General features: G+C 40.1%; 1 protein-coding gene across 5 annotated transcripts in view; it reads left to right on the top strand.

Moving 5' to 3' along the window:
* LOC119005768 (vacuolar protein sorting-associated protein 13B-like) overlaps nt 1-19786 on the top strand; it is a 324995-nt gene that overhangs the window by 26866 nt on the left and 278343 nt on the right. For all 5 annotated transcript variants that reach the window (XR_005070578.1, XM_037073678.1, XM_037073679.1 and 2 more), the window contains exons 5-11: nt 1500-1667; nt 4098-4279; nt 5668-5842; nt 12184-12449; nt 15196-15291; nt 16663-16785; nt 17333-17470. Coding sequence is in view for 4 of the 5 variants with exons in the window: in XM_037073678.1 (XP_036929573.1) it covers nt 1500-1667; nt 4098-4279; nt 5668-5842; nt 12184-12449; nt 15196-15291; nt 16663-16785; nt 17333-17470 (1148 nt within the window). In the remaining variant the exon portion in view is untranslated. The remainder of the gene's footprint in view (nt 1-1499; nt 1668-4097; nt 4280-5667; nt 5843-12183; nt 12450-15195; nt 15292-16662; nt 16786-17332; nt 17471-19786) is intronic.

Below are 19786 nucleotides of genomic sequence, written 5' to 3'. Positions count from 1 at the left end.
ACCACAGGCACGCACACACACACACACACTAGCCACATTCATACACGCAAGAGAGCAGCCAGGCACACACTCCAACTCAGACTAGCACATGCATGCATGCAAGGCCATGCACAAATGTCACGAACACACATTGCGTTTATGAGTTGAGTTTATATTATGTCATCCTCTCTTCCTGCCAGTCTGTTTGGTCAGGCAGCAAGCTCTTGAGAATTTTGTCAATTGGATTATGCTAATGCATACTCAGGCCTGTGTACAAGTGCTAGAACAGTTAACCAATTCATATAAATATTTTCATCAACAGCACCATTTATTTCTGCCTAATTATCGGTTCTGTTCTGCCCTGGGCCAGGCATGTAGATACAGGAAGACAAACATTTGGTTTGGAAAATAGGGGAAAAGCATTAAAGGTTTATATGTTTTAGCTTGTAGTGACTGTGTTTAACAGTACATGGGAGGAATGAATAATGCCATTGGTTCTGTGGTTAAGAGGATTTATTGCTGTATATTTTCATATTTTATGGTCGAAACTCCCCTGTCTGTAATATTTTAGTTCTTTCTTACTTCGTTGAGTAATGACCTTTCCATGTATGTTTTCCTGCAAAGCTTCTGTTTCTGGGCGTCACTGTAGCCATTAGGAGGTACTGGTAACACTGCAGGATGGCTCCCCCAGCTCTGCTGAAACACAATCTGTCGGTCTGCTCTTTTTCTTGTTCTTGGTCACTACATTCCCCCACATCTTTACCACAAAGCTGCTGGGCTTCACCTTTCACCCTCACCAAAAAAAATCTACTTCCATATTCCTGTTTCTTTCAATTTGTTAAGTGATGTTATAAGTGCAGTCATCATACTATGAAATAAAGGCATATTACGTGCTTTCACACAGTCTGCCCATTTGTTTTTGTCTACTCACCATTAGCAAAATGTGTTATTCATTTCGAATCCCAATTCCAAAGAGTGTTTTTTGATTGCACTCTCAATAACTCTACCTTGTATAAATATGTCCTGTATTTTATGTTTGAAAATGCTTGTATGCTAATGCTTGTTTAGGTGAACACACAGGCCCCTTAGTGGTTTAACAGGCTTTGAAAAGGATATGTGTGAGGCAGTATGTACATAGTTTTGATTTAAATAGGATTTTGCATCTAAGTGGAGAGGAGAGCTCCTCAGAGATTCATAAATTCATGCAGGATTTGTGGCACTGCTCAGGCAGTATTAGGAGCAAAATGTTTTCTTTTGGAAATATAGCTATTTTTACTGTACATTTCCAAGGGATAGCCTGTGACAAAAAATAACATGTCAGGACCTCCTCTTATTTGCAACCCCGTAGGATGGCAGGGTTCAGTGGTACTGAGCGTGGACCTTCAGGGAACCAAGCTCTGGATTTTACCCCGTTTCACTGTCTCTACATTAATGCCCTCATATATGCATGTGTGTCTTTTTTATCTTTTTCTGTAGACTTGTTGTGCATTTCAACATGTCTTTCATGTGTTTTCTCATAGGTTACGTACAGAGTCTGATCAGACGTGTGGTGAACAACGTGAATATCGTGGTGAACAACCTGATCCTTAAGTACGTGGAAGATGACATCGTGCTGTCGGTCAACATTACCTCAGCAGAGTGCTACACTGTAGACGATATATGGGAGAGGGCCTTCATGGACATCACTGGTGAGCAATGGTTGCTTACATTCTTTGGTAGTGGGATTAACTAGTAAATCCACTGAGACAAGAACCTGTAAATTACAGTAAGTGTTTAATTTTGTTAGTTCAAACTGAGGTCAAACAGATGTATCAGTTTAAACTTGGCTGTTTGTGTAAATGCCCAATGTTAGCTGCCAGAATAGTCTCTTATAAAGACTATTGATAAACTCTGCAGTCTGATTGGAACATGTGAAGCTCTGAATGCACAGTGGTCTTTGACACAGAAACAAGCTCACATTTAAAACCACAGATGATGTATCATCTGACCCTAAGAATGCCACTTTTAAATAGAGGGGTAGGAAGTGAAATTATTAATGCTCTTCCTTTTGATTGCTATATAGTTCATGTGTTGTTTTCTTGGTTTTAATTCCTTGAGGTGGAGGCCCTAATTGCTTCTAGGAAAGAGTGAGAATGTTGAAAAAAATGCTACCTATTCATGTTGGAAGACCTGATGAGATCAAAGTAATATGTAAACTTTTGCAATCCTTACAATCAGTGGGCTATGTTTCCCACAGGAATTTGTGAGACTATGGTAGGTGGACCTTGGGCCCTCTAGGGGGAAGAACATTTTTGCACCTTTTAAAGTTAAATGCATCAGTGGTGCACTTTGAGAGAAAAAATAAGAGAGCATCTCATTAAGAACATAACATGTAACTGTGCTTGGGCTCTGCTGTGTGGTGATTAGTCCAGTCCTCACAATTTACTGTACTACACAGCTCTGGCTATACAATGTTAACACTAGCCTCTAAGGGTCAGTAGTCAATATCAACCTATTGCTTTCAATCTTGTGAGCCTATTCTGACTTATAACTAAACCTTGACTGAGAGACCTGAAAATCACTGTCTTGTTTCAAAATTAACAGCACCCTTAAGTACCATGTTTAGTATACATTTTTCTGTGTGGTTGAGGTTGCTGCTCGAAAACATGACCGTTATTTCAAGCGCGTGCATGTGAACGTTTGTACACTGCTGCCTGTTGGCATTTTGGTACTAGGTGCGTAATAAATAACATGAGTTGTGTTTCAGTCTCAGGTTTTTGAGAGACAGTCACAGAACATTGCTGGAAGTGGCTGGTAAATAAAACACAGACAGAGAGATATAGACTCCTTTCTGCCCAGCTAGGTTAACAAGACAGACAGACAGATAGACAGGCAGGCAGGCAGGCAGGCAGGCAGGCAGGCAGAGAGAGCATACAGCAGGGAGCGGGAGACGTTGACTGATTGAGAGTGAACAGACCCCGGAGGATGCTGCGCAGCCTTGCTTCCAATCTGGCATGGTGGCCACTCGCAGTATTGCAGTGAAAAATTGCCCTGTCACCCAAAAAATAGACTACAATTCTAAAAGAGATTACAGTGTAAAGTGTGTGGGCCAAGTGGGAACTCGCAGGCAGGACATTGGTTTGAACAGGTGCAGTCTTTCCATCTGTTCCATGTTTTCTGTCTTCTGTATGAATCTATTGGAGTGAAAGATGCTTTGCTGAAGCAATGGCGCAAAACATTGTAGATCTTCAGTGCTATTATGCAAGGTTAAAATATTTTTTTGATCAATATGAGACTATGGCAGTATTCCAGGGTCTTGTTGATTAATGGAAAACACTGAGTGGGTATCCACTGCAATAAAACTGTAATTGTTTTTCTATTCTCTGTAACAAGTTTCTATCAATTGTAATTACAGTATCTTGTGCAGTGGGTTTCTCAGATTACTGCCAGAGTATTACAGTTATTTAAACTTGAACAACCATCATAATCATAATCATGTTGAAGAAAGAATGGCTTTTTATAGTGAGAGACAAATCATGTTGCCTTTTTTAGTCATTGTGATCACTGTGGAATGTCTTGTTAATGAGACCCTGTTTCAACATGGGAAGCAAGTAGTGGTTCCAACATTAGTTACTGGCATTGTTGAGAGGATGAAATAATTCTGGGAATGATGAGTCCTGTTATCAGTCTGTCAGGGGAGCGTGAGTCAAACATCATCACTCACTCACACACACACACACACACACACACACACACACACACACACACACACACACACACACACACACACACACACACACACACACACACACACACACACAAGCACAAACACAAGCACACAAAAGAACCCCTTGGTTGTACCTCTTGTAAATGTCACATTACACAACAGCTCTGTGATGTCTGCTGAGTGTCATCTCCTAGATCACAGATAATGAGGATATACTGTCAGGGCCTGCTCTCTGTTAGTGTGTTTGCATTTGTTTGTGTTTAATGATACCTCTCTGTAGGGGTGCTTTTTCCTCTGTGAGCATTCATGTTTAATTCACGTATTTCAACAGCTTTGATTAGTGTCAACTGCTTAAGTGTTCAATGCAACATTATCTTAACTGATTTTGTTTTCTTTTTTTCTCTCTCTGAAGCTCCAGAGCTGGTCTTGAGGAAAGTGATCAACTTTGCCGACTGCACAGTGTGCTTGGACAAGCGCAATGCCAGCGGCAAGATAGAGTTTTACCAGGACCCACTGCTGTACAAATGCTCCTTCAGAACACGTCTCCATTTTACCTACGACAACATCAATTCCAAGATTCCATCTGTCATTAAAGTGAGCAGCTCCTTTTTTTAGCAATAACCTGATAACCACCATTACCTTCCCAACACTCAAAATCAACAAAACCACTTTATATGGATTAATCTGATATGAAGTTGTAAGCTTCCAAGCATGTGACACGCGCTAATTACCATAAAGTTTAAATTTGTCATAGCCGCTTGAATTTGTCAGGGAAACACAAAACTCACTTTTGTTAGGTTAGCTGTTCTCAAATTGATAGCAGGATAATGACTCATTTCAGTCCATTGTTCAGCACCACTAATGTTGAGAGTCAATTTCAGGTCGGCTTGATTTCAGGACAAGAGTTAATAGTTTTGTTTAGAAAATAGTACTCATCTCACTAAAGAATTATCACAGGCAGTCACAGTCCTTTGTCTACTCATTGTCACTAGACTGATGGAAGATATTTGTTGTCTTGGCTGGATTGTTCCTTAATGTAGTTTGGTGTTTTTTTTATATACTTAAATCCAAAGTCTCTTTGATGGAAAACGGAAAATTTTGATTATTTTACTGATGCGACTTTAATGTTTAAAACCCTTTTTATCATTGTTAAGATTCTGTAAAACTTTGTTGACTTTAGCTGTAAAATTGATTGTTGTTGTCTGTAATTTATGTTTGTCTGTGTTGCATTTGTCATCTGTCCACTATAAAGGTATATCATGGTAGATTTAGTTTGATTCCATATATATGTTAATTCTTTTGGTAGGCTGAAAAATTGATAGGCTGAAATAAAGCAGAACTGGATCATTCTCAGCAATACATATTCAGTTACAATCTTTGTGGTTCAGTGACCTTCAGTAAGGTTTTCATGATATCCCATCAACAGAATCACATATTAAAAACTGCCATTGCCACATTTTGAGTAGCAGCATGTTAAGCTAACACTGGTAACTCCACCTTTGTCTGTATAATACACAATGTATAATACATACACTTCCACCAAAGTTTGTAGCTGCTGTAGACAATAACAGTTAACACATTGGTTTACATTGGAATGTGTTATGTGGGGACATTTGTTTTCATTTGGACCTGACTTATTTTGTCTCGACATTGCCTTCATTTTATGGGATGTATCAACTTCCAAGTTGTTACTCTATATTGGACATCTACTTGCATGCAGACCATGATTTGTGGTTTGTAGCTGTAGATCATCATATAGTTTTATTTAACAGGGCAGAAGTTGCATCTTCGACACGCCACACTCAGCTTCCACCAGTTAGCTAGAGGGGAATACACACTAGTTCTCATAGGGCCTGGGGACAATCTATCAAAAGTTCCTATTCATATTATGTGGGAGCCCACCAGAAGTGGTTGGGCCTGTTGCCTATTTCACATCTAAACATGTCATTTCAAAAGTTAAACCTTTCTTGTGTATGTTTCAGATCCAGACCATGGTGGAGAGCCTGAAGTTGTCCATCACTGATCAGCAGCTGCCCATGTTTATCCGCATTTTAGAGCTGATTATTGCCCTCTATTATGGGGAAATTGGAGGACACAAAGAAGGCGAGGGAGAAGAGGGAAGCAGTCATGTCAGGGAGACTGGAGCAATTTTATCGGGTGAGTGAGGTCTCTTTGGTATGGACAATTGACATTTCTGTATCTGAGTGATTTTTTATTAATTATTATTTATTATTATTATTTTTTTATTTGTTATGGAAAAGAAACTCTTTGAAAAAAAAACTTGCTTATTTTGAATGTTTTTTAAATATCTGAACAAATTTTGTTTCAAACTTTGACACTTGATTACAGGTACATATTTGAATTGCCCACATCAAGGCCCTGTCCACACGTACATGAGTATTTCTTTAAGAAGAGGCTTTTTTTATGCATTTTAGCATTTTGTACACATGTAATTAGCATTTTAAAACCAACCATTGGAAATTTCCTTCCTGGTGGAACAGATTCAGAAACAGAGGTTTTTCTTTTAAACGAGGGTGCAGACACCCATGCTCACTTCCTAGCTTGCACTCAGAGTATCTGTTCTGAGTTTGTGTAGTATTTGAATTTGTATTTTGTACATTAAGGGAATCGATGTTATATTGTCGATATTTATAAAGACACAAATGGGCAGTGAAAAAACACTGATGTAAAGAGAAACAAAATAGCTGTTGACATAGTATTATCCCAAAGGATTCTGAGGGGAGTGGTCGAGTTTCCCTTTCTCATCGTTTTTTCCACATGTTTTCAGCAAAAATTACTTGTTGCCTTGGTATACCAGTAATATACAGTGTAAAGGCAAATAAAAGAAACTAAATGTAAGTGGGCCAGTAAAGAATAAGTAAAAATAAAGATTGTTCATAGTATTTTCAGCTATTAAGCAACCCACATGTAGAGTGGAGATGAATGGACTGAGATTATTTCTGAAATGGTGCTAAAACATTAAGCCTCAACAGACATTTTTTTGCTTTAATACAGTGTTTTCAAAAAATACCCATGGACGTGTAGTCTAGGCCTGAGTGAGGTATATTAGGCTGTAATCTTTGCACTTCAATTTTTCTATAACTTGCGACGTAGTAGAATGAGGCAGTCTTCCTCTTTATTGTGGGAGGTCCCTCCCTTTTGCAAATACTACTTTGCTGGAGCTGCACATTTCTACGTATTTACCAAGCAAGGGATGTGCACAACAAAGCAAAAAAGTCAACATTTTTATAGCCATGATTCTGGTCTATGAAAGTTAATTTGGAAATGATATATTGAGGTCTCACTTGGATGCAGCATTTATGTGTCAGTATGTAGCAGTCATATTCTTCAGACAAAATGTTGCCTAATGCTCTGAAGTGGTTAATGAGCCATCAGACCACGCAAACAGCTTTGACTTTTTCCTTACACAGCGTTTTGGTCTCATGACGCTCTGCATGTTGCCCTGCTCTGTTCAGGGGCTGTGTTTGTCCCATATGCTGCTGTTGTTCCTGAACGGGACATTTAACATCACTTTGACCATGGTGTGCGCTCCTCCTGCTTTTTCCACAAACAAAAGCTGGAGCGTGTAACTTAACACAGACTGTTGTCGTCAGGCCTGATCCCCTCCATGTGGATAGAGGCTGGAGAGAGGAAGATGAAGAGAAGAAACAAGGATGAATCAAACACAGGCCCATATCTGTCTTTCTGATTGGAGCACCATAGGATATTACACTCACCACATCCAGGAGCTGAGCAAAACACATGCAGTTGGCTTCTCTCACAGCGTACCACACAAATGCACACACACACACACACACACACACACACACACACACACACACACACACACACACACACACACACACACACACACACACACACACACACACACAATTTCACTATATCACTATATACTTTTAATAGCTGCAGCCACCCCCTTAAAAAAAAGCCTCCTCATTCCCTAAATACCCATCTCATCTCTCCCCAACTGCTCATCCTCATCTCAGCCAACTAGAACAGGATCAAACCCCAAGTCCCACTGGGCTAAATCAGCTTCTGCAGCACCAGGAGCAAATTATGGTGCAGGGGAAGTGGTGGGCAGAGGGGAAGCAGGCAGCCCAGCACAATACAGCCCATTCCTTCACTCCCTCTAACTTGCTCCCTGCCTCTTGGCCTGGAACTTTTACTGCAAGTTGGCGCAGCTTCCAGTTCGGTGTCCAATGCCAGATGTAAGAGTCGGTGTCATGCTACTGCTATGCAGAGCCTCTGAGAATGAATTAGTATCCCATCACAAAAATATACAAGAGGGGACCAGCTCTTGGAACCTGAGCACCCCCAGATCTTGTTATGCTGGAAGTAATCGACAGAGTGAAGAAGCTAAGGGGGCTGGGGAGCTTTTTTGGGGGGGGGGGGCTGCAGTTGTGTGTGTGTATATGTGCTATACTAGGTGTGTGTGTGTATGTGTGTGTGTTTTGTTGGGAGGGCTTATGTTTTTTCATGAGCATATGCTTTTAAGTGTATTCATATCAAATTTTAGGAATCAAGCTGAATAGTAGCAGAAATACTGCTCAAATGATCTATTATTTAAAGTAAGAGAATAAAACGTATTTTTCTTAACCAGTACAAACAGCCATTCCCACTGATTACTACAAAATTCATATATGTTTATGCTTGTAGTGACTGACTTAGCTTCCTTGCATATTTATTTTCAGTGGGTTGTAGTTGGTTGGAAACAATTGTTGCCACACGATTGCTGCAACATGATCCCTGCATTGTACTCCATTACAGTGATTTGATTTCCCATAGGCTGCTTGCGGTGACTCTTGGCTTTATATCAGGCTCAAATGTGCCTCTGAGTGTGTGCGTGTGTATGTGTGTGTTTCCTTCTTCTTTTGTTTTTTTAGACTCACTTACTCTTGAATATTAATTTTTCCCACATGTGAAGGTGTTTTCCTTTTTGCCAATTAACGAGGTGGAAAAGGCCTTGTAATGTGTTTATGTGCCCATGATTCACTGTGGCTGCATGTTGTTTGTTTGAATCTTTCTCTTTTAGTTAAGAGCCAATGTCTCATTAATGAATAGCCCTAATAAGTGAACGGCGCGGGATACTTGTGTGTGTCACTAACCAAAGCAACCCTTCAGTCAGGATTAGACGGCAAGTTTTCCTACTGTCTGACATTCAATGAAGTCTGTGAAACACTGTAAAAATTTCAGCGGTTGGAAACATAGATGACTAACATGCTTGAATGGACTAGCTGGTCACGGCACCGAAAGCTGTACGGTTTCAACAAGTATGTCAAGAATTATAAACCGTTGACTGTGGCTGCTGACTGTGGCAGGTTGTGTGTGTGCATTGCTGTGTAACATATATGTCAGCATATGTATTAAGACCTGGAGATGTTGGTTTGTCTAGTTGCATCTGTAGATTTTTTCTCTGTATTTGTGTGTATAGGACTGAGTGTTTTGTGTTTTATTGGAGAGGGTCCTCGGAGGCCCATTGAATGGAATGGACCATCACACACACATATCAGCCAGAGGCCACAGGCTATCTCCTCCATATAAAACTCATGTGGCTCCCTTATGCGAGGCTAGTGACGTGACAGGGCCTCTTTTTAATCATCTTTTTAATATTGGTGCGAAGACGTGGAGGCCATGGAGTTTAGAAGTCTATGGATGAAACAGCTTTTTGTCTTTTGGAACGTTTTATATTTCTCCTTAAAACATTTTGATGTTAATGTCATGCTGGTAGTATTCAAGTAAAACAATATGTGACACACATGTTGATATGTGTTCCATTCTTTTATATCAAAGTAGGTAGGCTTATGCACCAAAAAGTCCCTCAGTGTGTGTATGTGCTGTATAACAAGTGAGGAAGTGAGAGAAACACAAAGGTATTGCACTAATTTGCGTGCGTGCGTGCGTGCGTGCGTGCGTGCGTGCGTGCGTGCGTGCGTGCGTGCGTGCGTGTGTGTGTGTTTGGATGCACAAGATGCACATGACCAACAAAGTAGCCTCTGCTCATTGTTCAGGTAACCAGTCCACCTCTTCCTCTATAAACATGGAGAGACATCTACTGGCCTGCAAGGGCACTGCCTTTCTTTTAGTCCTTCTCTCAACGTCTGCATGTCACTCAGCTGTTCACTCACTTACACACCCATTCCCTCGCTAGACATACAAAACTGCTTGGAGACCTTGGACCCACTGAAACCAACCATGACCCTGACACATCCTATTACAAAGTGCTCCTGAACTTTTCTTATGGACATATGCATGTCTACTTGGTGCCAAACTGATACTGTTAGTTGTCCAAGATAAAGATACAGTCAGGCTTACGTTGTTGTCATTGTGAAACAGAGACCAGTGTGTTGCTTGTATTTCACACCTGTGTAGTCAAAGTACTCTACCCTACCACAGCATACATTTTGGCCAGCCCACATCACTCTCTGGGAATTTTTCGCTCACTTCTTTGGATTAATACTTCAAAGTCTCCTTAAGCCGGTCTGTTTTGATCACTTGATTGGTAATTGTGCTTTTATTTTGATTGCCTTGCAATTCAAACGTAGGCCTCGTCAGGCTGTGACGTGAAGCGAAAGAGCTTAACTTGTTGAACTGACACCTCAAAGGCTTCCACAGAGTGAAAACAAAAAGGAAAAAAAAAAGAAATGGGAGATCGAATTGGATAGAGAGTTTTGGGGGCAGGGGGGGAATAAAAACCCATAACATGGGATTTCCAACTGCCAATTCGCAAAGTGAAAGATTTAATTAAAATATGTCATAATTTTTACCGCCTTAGCCTCTGGGATTCCTAAGTTGTGACCTCACGGACAGTATTGTTTTCTCACAGAGGACGCGAGGCCATGAGGAATGGGATTACACATTCTTGTGTATTGACATCAGCTTCCTGTGTCCCGACGTGTATGGAAACACACACGATGGGACAAGTTCCGATGTCAGGACCAGGGACAAGGGCATTGCATGGTGTTTTTGGGGAACCTGCGAGCCCTCAATAGTTTCCTGAAAAAAAGCTAAAAGATGATAATAAATGGGCTTTCTGACATTTCTGCTTGTCTTTTGATACATACTCAACCAAAGTGCCAGTCTAAAGACATTGGTTACTTCCACATTTTTACAGTTTTCTGTTGCTGACACGAGGACAAATCTGTTGACAGTGTTTAGTTTTGATTTATTTTTAACCTTTGAATCAACCATTGGAATTGAGGCAGTCCTGTCTCCATCAGGCTGAATCTTCTTTCCTCCTCTAGGGTACCATATTACCCTATTCACCTGGTGTGAGGCTTTTATCTTATGATAGCAAGTACTCATCACCCCACGTCCTTCAGTTGATTACCACCCTGATCTAATGCTCTGCTAGTGCTGATGGCTAACAGCTACCCAGCCATCATCATTTCTGTCTGCTGGCTTCTAATAAACGACTATGTGACGCAACCTAACGCTGCATGTGTTTGTGGAAGTGGTCTGTGCTGTTGGGTCCAGCACAGACACCTCTGACCACAGGGCTCACTGCGCCCAGTCAAGGCTCTCCCCTGCCAGGATGCTGGCTGACAGACTTTGCCCTCTGTCCTCCATTGGAATGGACTTCCCCTCTCTCTGTGTCTCTCTTTCTCTCTTGAGTTCATGCAGTTGTGAGTTTGTGCAACACACATACAGTACTCACACACCTGCATGCTGTGGCATTGACAGGAACTACTGTTAAACTGCCTTGGTCTGTGCTGTTTCTGTGTGTTCAGTTGACAGCTGAAACATATTGCTTGTATTAACTGCCCTGTTGGCATGGACACATTAATTTAGTGTGCTCTCTATTGGCACAGGTACTTCCATTAACAACATTTTTCTCTCTGTTTGACCAGTTTGTTCTCAAGAACCTGCCTCTTTGAATTGATTTATCTGTTGGAGTACACTCCAAAATTAGGAGTTGTTTTGACATTTATGCAGAAGACCATGACCCACTGTTTTTTGAAATTCTTATTTGGGATAATTAATCATCTTTTATGTAATGTTTTGTCCATTTAGTGTACAACGGTTCTTTTTGGTATGGATTGATGCATTGTAACTGCCAAAATATTCATCTTAAAATGTCTAAAAGTTACAAAATCTTTGCTATATATTGTGCTAAGGTATGAACTTGCATTATCCCCAATGTCTCCAACAATCCATAATTTACTCAAGCTAACTGGTCACCTGTCACTTGTGTCATAACCCTTAACCTTCCCTGGTTGCTATAATTATGAGAAACACAGGGAACAACAGATTATACGTCTGAGAGTGAGGAAAGAAGTCCATGAACTAACTGGCTAGTAATGTGATTTAATCTTTTTACATTACCTGCTGCATCTAAGCATCTTAAAGAGACTCCATCTAGAAGTAAATGTAGACCGCCAGGCACTTACCCTGACCTTTTCTTCCAATTTTTATTAAAACTACTCTGAAACACTGTGCTTGTATTTGTATTATAAAGATTAAGACCCTTTCCCTTTCAGGGATGGATGTGGATATGGAAAGCCAGGGGACTAGCCAATACTCCAGCCAAGACCTCTACATGCTACCCGAAGAGGCAGACCAGGGTTGGGTGTCCTGGGCTTGGTCCTTTGTTCCAGCCATTGTCGGCACAGAGGAGGAAGGTGAAGAAGGCCTCTACCAGCAGCGAGAGACTGGAGGCATCCCCAGCAACCCACAACAACACACACCCAAAGACCCCATTGTTTCCATTGGCTTCTACTGCACCAAAGCTTCTGTTACCTTCAAGGTAATCTGCTGTTTAATAAAAAGCATACATGCTCATAAATGATCTCACTACCTTATATTTTCTAAATGTCACATAGTGACTCTACTTTTCAGCACAGTTTTAAAGCATTCTGCATCACACTGGCAATAAATAAATGTGGTATGAATGTGATTTAGGGTTAAGATGTGTGTATAGATGGTGGCAGTAAGAATGTACCTGTTTTGGGCAAGGCTAAATCCAGTTTGTGTAGGGGATTGGAATGGTATGTCTGAAAATTATTTGGAAAATTCTGCAATTAATGGTATTACATGGTGATTTAGAGTTTTCTGATATTGTTGCGTTAACAATTACAGTTACAGTACAGTTTTTTTCGCTTGCAACCATTATTGTTTATTCATTCCCTCTGCCCTCCCCACCGCTGCATCTTACATTTTGTAGTCATTTTCAGCTTGAGTCTAAAAGAACAACTTGATCCCAAGGAAGTTCCAATCCTCTTTGTCTCTGTGTGCGGTACAAGTGAAGGGTAGTGTAACCACTAACTGGCGTCTCAGGTCACGTTAATGTTTTAAACATTATACATGGTATGATGACTATTCAAGAATGGGAGCCCACACTTTAATCCTGCCTGCTCATTCAGAATAGTTGGAATTCATCTGCGTTTCCTGTCAGGTTCAGCCACTTCAGATCACATTACTGCTCGTGTGTTTGTGTGTGCGTGTTGTGTGTGTACTTGACAGTGTGTGTGATCAGTGAATGGTAGGTATTTCTCAGGCCAAACAGACCTCGGCGCTTTTCTAATAATGTTTAAATTGTTCCTGTATTGTTTGAGTTCTTTTAATCAATTAATTGCCTCTCGTCTTGAGTAATTGCAGACAGCTGAAAGGATGGTTTTTAAACGTTCTCGTCTCTTTCCTACAAGGAAGTATTTAGTTTGAGGGAATTTCATGTCTTTGAACAGTCAGTGCCTGAACCTGAGTTTAACATGGATGTAGGTATTTTTAGATTGCTGACCCATTACTCCCCAGATCTGTTTGATCAGAGAAATTGGCAGTATGCTTTAATGACTTTTACACACATTATGCATAGTTCAGCTATGACCATTTATTCCTCTCTTTCACTTTTGCACACATGCCAAAACCTCATTGCATGCCAGACATATTTTTTATTTTAAGAAAATAATCTTTTTCATTTATTTCAATAATAGCAAATGTAAAGTGTTCCCAAAGTCTTTTCCAACAGATCGTTTCAACTGTGTTACATTTCTGAGAAATGAACATAAAGACAAAGTATCCCAATATTCACATCCAACATTTTTACATTTCCAAAATGCCTCATAAAGAATCATTTGATTTGTGTTGGACTCCCAAAGCCTTTAAATGGGCCGGAATATAATAAAGAAGTAGCAGGGAAGCTATTGGCAGCAGTAGCTCTGTGCATTACTGGCTGCATTAAGTGTTTGTGTTGGTGCTGCACTTCTTCTCTGTTGTTTCAGGCCTAGGTACAGTCAGGAATATCCTACCAGTCTAGCTTGGGTAGTGCCAAAGTTGCTGTATTTTTATTAGATAAACAAGGACATTCTTAAAATCTTCTCAGTGTGATTGGCAGATCTTCCGTGTCCATGCTGCTCTACACTGATGTTGTCAGACAATGCAATTCTCAGATTATTTAACATCCATGCTCACTGCTGCTACCAGGGACCTGCGGACTGGGGTGGGGTGTTCCCTGCACGTGATTAAACCATTGGAATATGGAAAGGGAGCGAGGGTGAGAGAGTCTGCTCCATCAGTAGGGATAATAAGGCACAGCTGCTTCTTGCTCTGCACCTGCTTCCTGTGTTAAAGTTGAATGGGTTAGGGACTGCACAGTTCTTCTTTACACCCACAGTTTTAGACAAGACCTCAAAAGAATCACAGCTCTGTACTCCTGTCACCCCAACCAAGTAGTTTTGACCAGACGCCAGTCCCTCTCCTTTTGTCTGAATAATCACTTGTACATTATCAGTTTGTCCTTCCTTGGTATCCTCAGTGCTTTATTCATGTTCTGATTGTCATTCCCAATAAAGCCAGAGTGAGTCTCCCCCTAGAATCAAAGAGGAGTGGCTGTGGTTTGATGAATGTCTCTGACATGGGTCCAAACTTCCAAAAAATTCCCAAGGCTGGCATCCAGTCTGTGATCTAAGAAAATGTCATCTGTCTCTGTTTGGATGCTGGTGTTTCTGGTTTTAAGCATTATTTTCCAAGGCCTCATTGCCTTTCACATCCAAAGACTTGCATAGCTTTTGTTTACTTTTCAAATCATGCATCAGTTTCGGCAGTGAATTGTGGGTACACGTGCAAAGACACACACAATGAGACATGAATTCGAGTTGTTGAGTTTTATTTCTGCGACACTGGTAATATTGCAGTACTTGGTACTTATTTTTGTCAAAATTTCCTCTATACCTATCCTGTGTTGCTCACTTTTGTTGTTGGTTTTTAGGTTTTGATCTGTTTTTTTTTATATGCAATCTAGAATTAAACTTTAAAGCTTCAATTTTCACTGTTGCTTTGATGGATTTTATGTGACACCTGTTGAAACAATTCAATTTGAGATTTTTTCGCAGATTAAATCTAAACAGTTGAAATATTATACCTTGTTTTTTACCCTTGTCAACTCAAAGGAAAAATAGCTTTAACTGCTGCGTTATGTATCTATTTGATCTGTGTTTTATTATTTCTGGACATTTTTGAGCAGAACAATATTAAATGGATCCTGTCCTTTGTCCAAGCTGACAGAGACCCAGTCAGAGAGCAGCTATTACAGTCCTCAGAAGGTCAAGTCCAGAGAGGTCCTGTGCCTGGAGCAAGAGGGAATGACCATTGAGGTAAGACTCCCTTCAGCTGGTATCCAAAACAATATCTCGGTTAAAGGGAGAGCTGACCATAATTTATGATTAAAGTCTTTTACTGTCTCTTTTACTGATTTATTTGAATTGAGATGATTGAATAATTACCCACTTCTTTAAATATATATAAAAAGATTTGCTGCAAAAAACACTGACAACCTTCAAACATGTAACCAAACAACCCACAGTCCTATCCAGATGTTAAAATTCATGATTATGATATTAGAAATTAACAAGATGAATTAAATGTGTTAGTATTATATTTATTGTTATTGAGGAAAATGTGAAAATGTATCCTGATTTGGATTAGATATATAGGTATTGTCCATCTGTGGACTCTAACCAAAATAACTGATGATGAATATTTTTGTAGTAAAATCAACATCAGTAGCCAACCATTCAACAAACGGCAGCTAATTTTTCTTATGATATCTGGAAAGCAACATCACTGCCCAGCAAGGCAAGAACAGACCAAGTCTTCCCTTTAGATCCTTCACTGTTATTTTCATTGTCTTCTTATTCACTGTTGGACAGAGGTTCCTCTTAATTCCCTCCTTAAGTACATTTATAAAGCCTCTCCAGGTCACTAATCCGTTGCCTCTTGTGAACACAGTGGAATCTGTCAGTCGAGCCCAAGTCTGATCATTTCCGCATTTCCCCCTCAGCCTAGAAATATTTTTAAACTTTTTTCTCTGATTACCTGGTTGGAGAGGGAGAGGAGTTTTCTCCTCTTAAGCTTTCTACCAGATGTGAGAATTCTGAGAGATTTCCAATTCCAATTTCTGTAATTTATGCTTTTGCTGGAAAAGAGAGAGCGAGCAGTCTGAAGTGAGACCAAAAGTGAGAGCGTTGAAAGGCAAAGGGAAGGCTAGTAAAACAGGGAAAACTAGGCCTTGTAATTATTGTGTGGTGAAACGTAAAGTTTTATTGGATTGCTCTCTGTTTAGTTGTCTGCTGTGTGAAGCAAAGGCTCGTGGGGTGAGAGAGAACCACACCTTGCTGGTTACAGGGGCTGTTTGACTGCTACCGCACACACACACAGGCATTGCTCCCGAGGAAAAATGGAAGCTGTCTGACCCCTGCTCTTTTTATCACAATGAAATGAGCCTGTAACCTCAGCAGCACCACAAACCAATGTAGCTTTAAACTGGTCATGATGGAGAACCTTGTGATAAGTCCACAATAAACTGGTTCTTGAGCTGGCATTCATTTCACATTTTGTGTTTTATTGCGATGTTAAACAGGTAATTCAGTCAAATTAATTTATGTTGGTTATTTCATTATTTCATGAAGTGAATAAATCTGGAGTATAAAAACTGGTTAAAGGTTTTCCTCTGGTTTATATTCCAGGTGCTTATGATGGGGGAGCCCTTCTTCGACTGTCAGATTGGCTTTGTGGGATGCCGGGCACACTGCCTGAAAGGCATCATGGGAGTAAGGGATTTTGAAGAAAACATGCACCGACGTGAAGAGGTAACGACAGCCTTGAAACCTCAAGGAAAATGGGAAAAAAAGAGTAAAAACCTCAGTGAGAAAGATTAAAAGAGAATCTAAAAGCCCAGAAAATAGATTGCTTTCACCTCAACCATGTCTCCTCTTGCCTCTATTGCTCCGAAGAGCTTTCAGAGGGAGGCAGAGATGTGGTCTGGTTTGTTTTTGGAAGAGTGTGATCCAGCTGCCTTTTGTAATTCACCATAATGTTCTGTGTTTGCCACATGCATCATTATGTCAACAGCCATCTCACAATCCCATGTGTACTGCTTTCTGGGCCCTCTTGAAATCAATGTATTTATCAACTGAGTGTTAACTATGTGTTTTTCATGTTTTTCTTTGTATATTTACCTATGATATATCATATATATCATATTTGCAGAAATATATCTGATATAGTGTTTTATAAAGTATGTGGGACATTATATGTTAGTGCCATCTAAAATAATGACAAATATTTCTAACGTCCTCTGTGCACCCTCTCTCATACCTTTTCTCACTTACCTTCTTACTCTCTGTGTCTCTGCAGGATGCCGTGTTCTTTAGCTGTGGGGACAGCCTAAGCAGTAAAGGAATGACCTACCTTACCAACTCTCTCTTTGACTACCGCAGTCCAGAAAACAATGGAGTCAGGGCTGAGTTTATCCTGGATGCTGCTAATCACAAGGTCAGAATGAACTTAGATTCTGGACTTCTAGCTGCTGTCATCCCTAATAATACTGAGATATAAATATAAAGTTTGCAAATACTTTTATTGGAAATGTTAATAAAAAAAAAAATCCTTTTTTCAAAATCTAGTAGCATACCATACATGTCAGATTTATGTCCACAGATGGTAACTACCTCAAAGCAGCCTTTTAACTACATCAGTAACACAGTTGTCCTGTAGTGAATTCAACCAATATTTCAGGTTGTTTGCAATGTATACAGTATATTCACAATCAGGCATTTTTATGCCACAGTAGACTTACCACAAAGCATTTAAAGGACATCCGCAGAACTGATAGAAGAGACCAAAGCAGATGGCAAAAATCAAGCAGTCAGTTCCAAGCCAGGCCAACAACCACCTTAACATGCACCTCACAGCTGGGCTGAGAGGCCTACACAGCAATGGACTTCAACCAACAGCAGTCCTCTAAAAACTGCATTAAACTGCATTAAACATAATTAATTTTCTGTTGCTGTTTACTTTAAGAGCAGCATCTGCCATTGACACAATCTCCATCTGTAGCTCAGAGGTCGTCAAGCTTTTATGAGAGCAAATATTCACAAGACTGATAGAAAGACATTTTATTGAGTTTGGTTTCTTTATTTTCTGAAAATGAAGAAACCAAACTCAATAAAATGTCAATAAAATGTTCATGAAGGCCTGCCAAAAGACGATCACCAACACGTGTTCATGAGAATATAGCTTCAGTGACTTGCTAAAGTGAGCACACTAATCCACACTTTGCTAATGAAGTAATTTATCTAGGTTAATAAACAATAATCTGATATAATCACATCTTGTCTTCTTTAGCTTTCATCTGGCAAAGCTGCTATAATAGCTGTCACCGTAATTAGTGGTTCTAAATTAATACAATATTTTGTCCAGTGATTTCTCTCCTAAATAAATCACTCTGATTGAAATCACTGCCATTGAGATTATTCCTGTCAGTCAATCGGCTGCTGACTGCAGTAGAGGAATGTTCCCACTATCTAAGTAGTAGTGTTAAAGCCATTATTCCTGATAACTCTCAGCTCCCCTCATCAGCCATCACAGCTCTAGTGTTGACTCTGCCCAGAAATGTTCATGACCCTCAGTGAAGCAATTGTTTGGACATCCACCCATCCATCTATCCGTACTTGAAAGTCTAAGAGTCAAAGGTTTTAGTGTTAATTCATTAGTGGTTTTGAAACCTGCCAATGGCTTTGATCCAAAAGCATGCCAGAGCCATTAGAGGTCCCCTAATAAATATTACTCATTAACCTGCCTCTCTGATAAGGCTCTATTGAAATCTCTGTTTAGAGAGCCAGTAGGTAAGTCTGAGGTGGGGGTGTTAAGTGTGTGTGTGTGTGTGTGTGTGTGTGTGTGTGTGTGTGTGTGTGTGTGTGTGTGTGTGTGTGTGTGTGTGTGTGTGTGTGTGAGGTGCCTCTCTCATACTCTATTCTGGTTCCTTGCCTGCTCATTCATTCTCTCTGTTTACTAGTGGTTTGATGTGCGGTAGAAGTATAACTTTCGTATGTTGTCTAGGACAGGGTCAATAGCTTTTGACCCGCAAACTAATAAATGATGAATGGTAAGACAACACACTGACAACCAGCTAGATCAGTAATATGATTTTAAAAAAATCCATAGCTCTTTACCTATATCCAAGTCTAATTTTAAACAAATAGCTTAGGGGTGGCACACTGCTTGCAGTGCTCCCTATGTCTGTTTTGCTTTCCTCTGGGTGCTTTCGTGTGCTGCCTTAGTCAAAGACTCTAAATTGTTCAAGGGGTCCTAATGTGTGTGTGTGTGTGTTTGTATATATGTGTTAGCTCTGTAATAAACTGGTGACCCTGTCTCTTCCTAACATGTGCTTGGATGGGCTACAGTACCCTAAATCAATTTCCAAGTAGCATTTCACAATTTCAGACTGAAAGTATCAGCCGTAATCTCAGTCAGACAGGTTTGATTTGTTGTGGAAAAGTCCAATCTTTTAGTAGATAAGATACGTGTTTCCGCTGGCACAAATCCAGGCATCAGCTGAATGAGGAAACTTTCACTTCGTTTTATCAATAGGTTATTACTCAATAAATAACAGACCTGATATCTAATAAATCACCTCCCTCTGCATAGTATAGTTTAATGCAGTGTAGAGTAGTTCAGTGTCTTCTCTCTGACTGAATGTGACTCTTTGTGCTCTAAGAAGTTAATTGAAAAGCTAGTAAATCATAATTTGATCCCAAAGTATGGAAACTTTTTACTAATTCTGCTCTGTTCAAGCATTTCCTTCCATTT

Source organism: Acanthopagrus latus, chromosome 17, assembly GCF_904848185.1.
Source record: "Acanthopagrus latus isolate v.2019 chromosome 17, fAcaLat1.1, whole genome shotgun sequence".
NCBI classification, from domain to species: domain Eukaryota; kingdom Metazoa; phylum Chordata; class Actinopteri; order Spariformes; family Sparidae; genus Acanthopagrus; species Acanthopagrus latus.
Note: the sequence above shows the minus strand (reverse complement) of the source record. Positions and strands in the feature narration are given on the sequence as shown.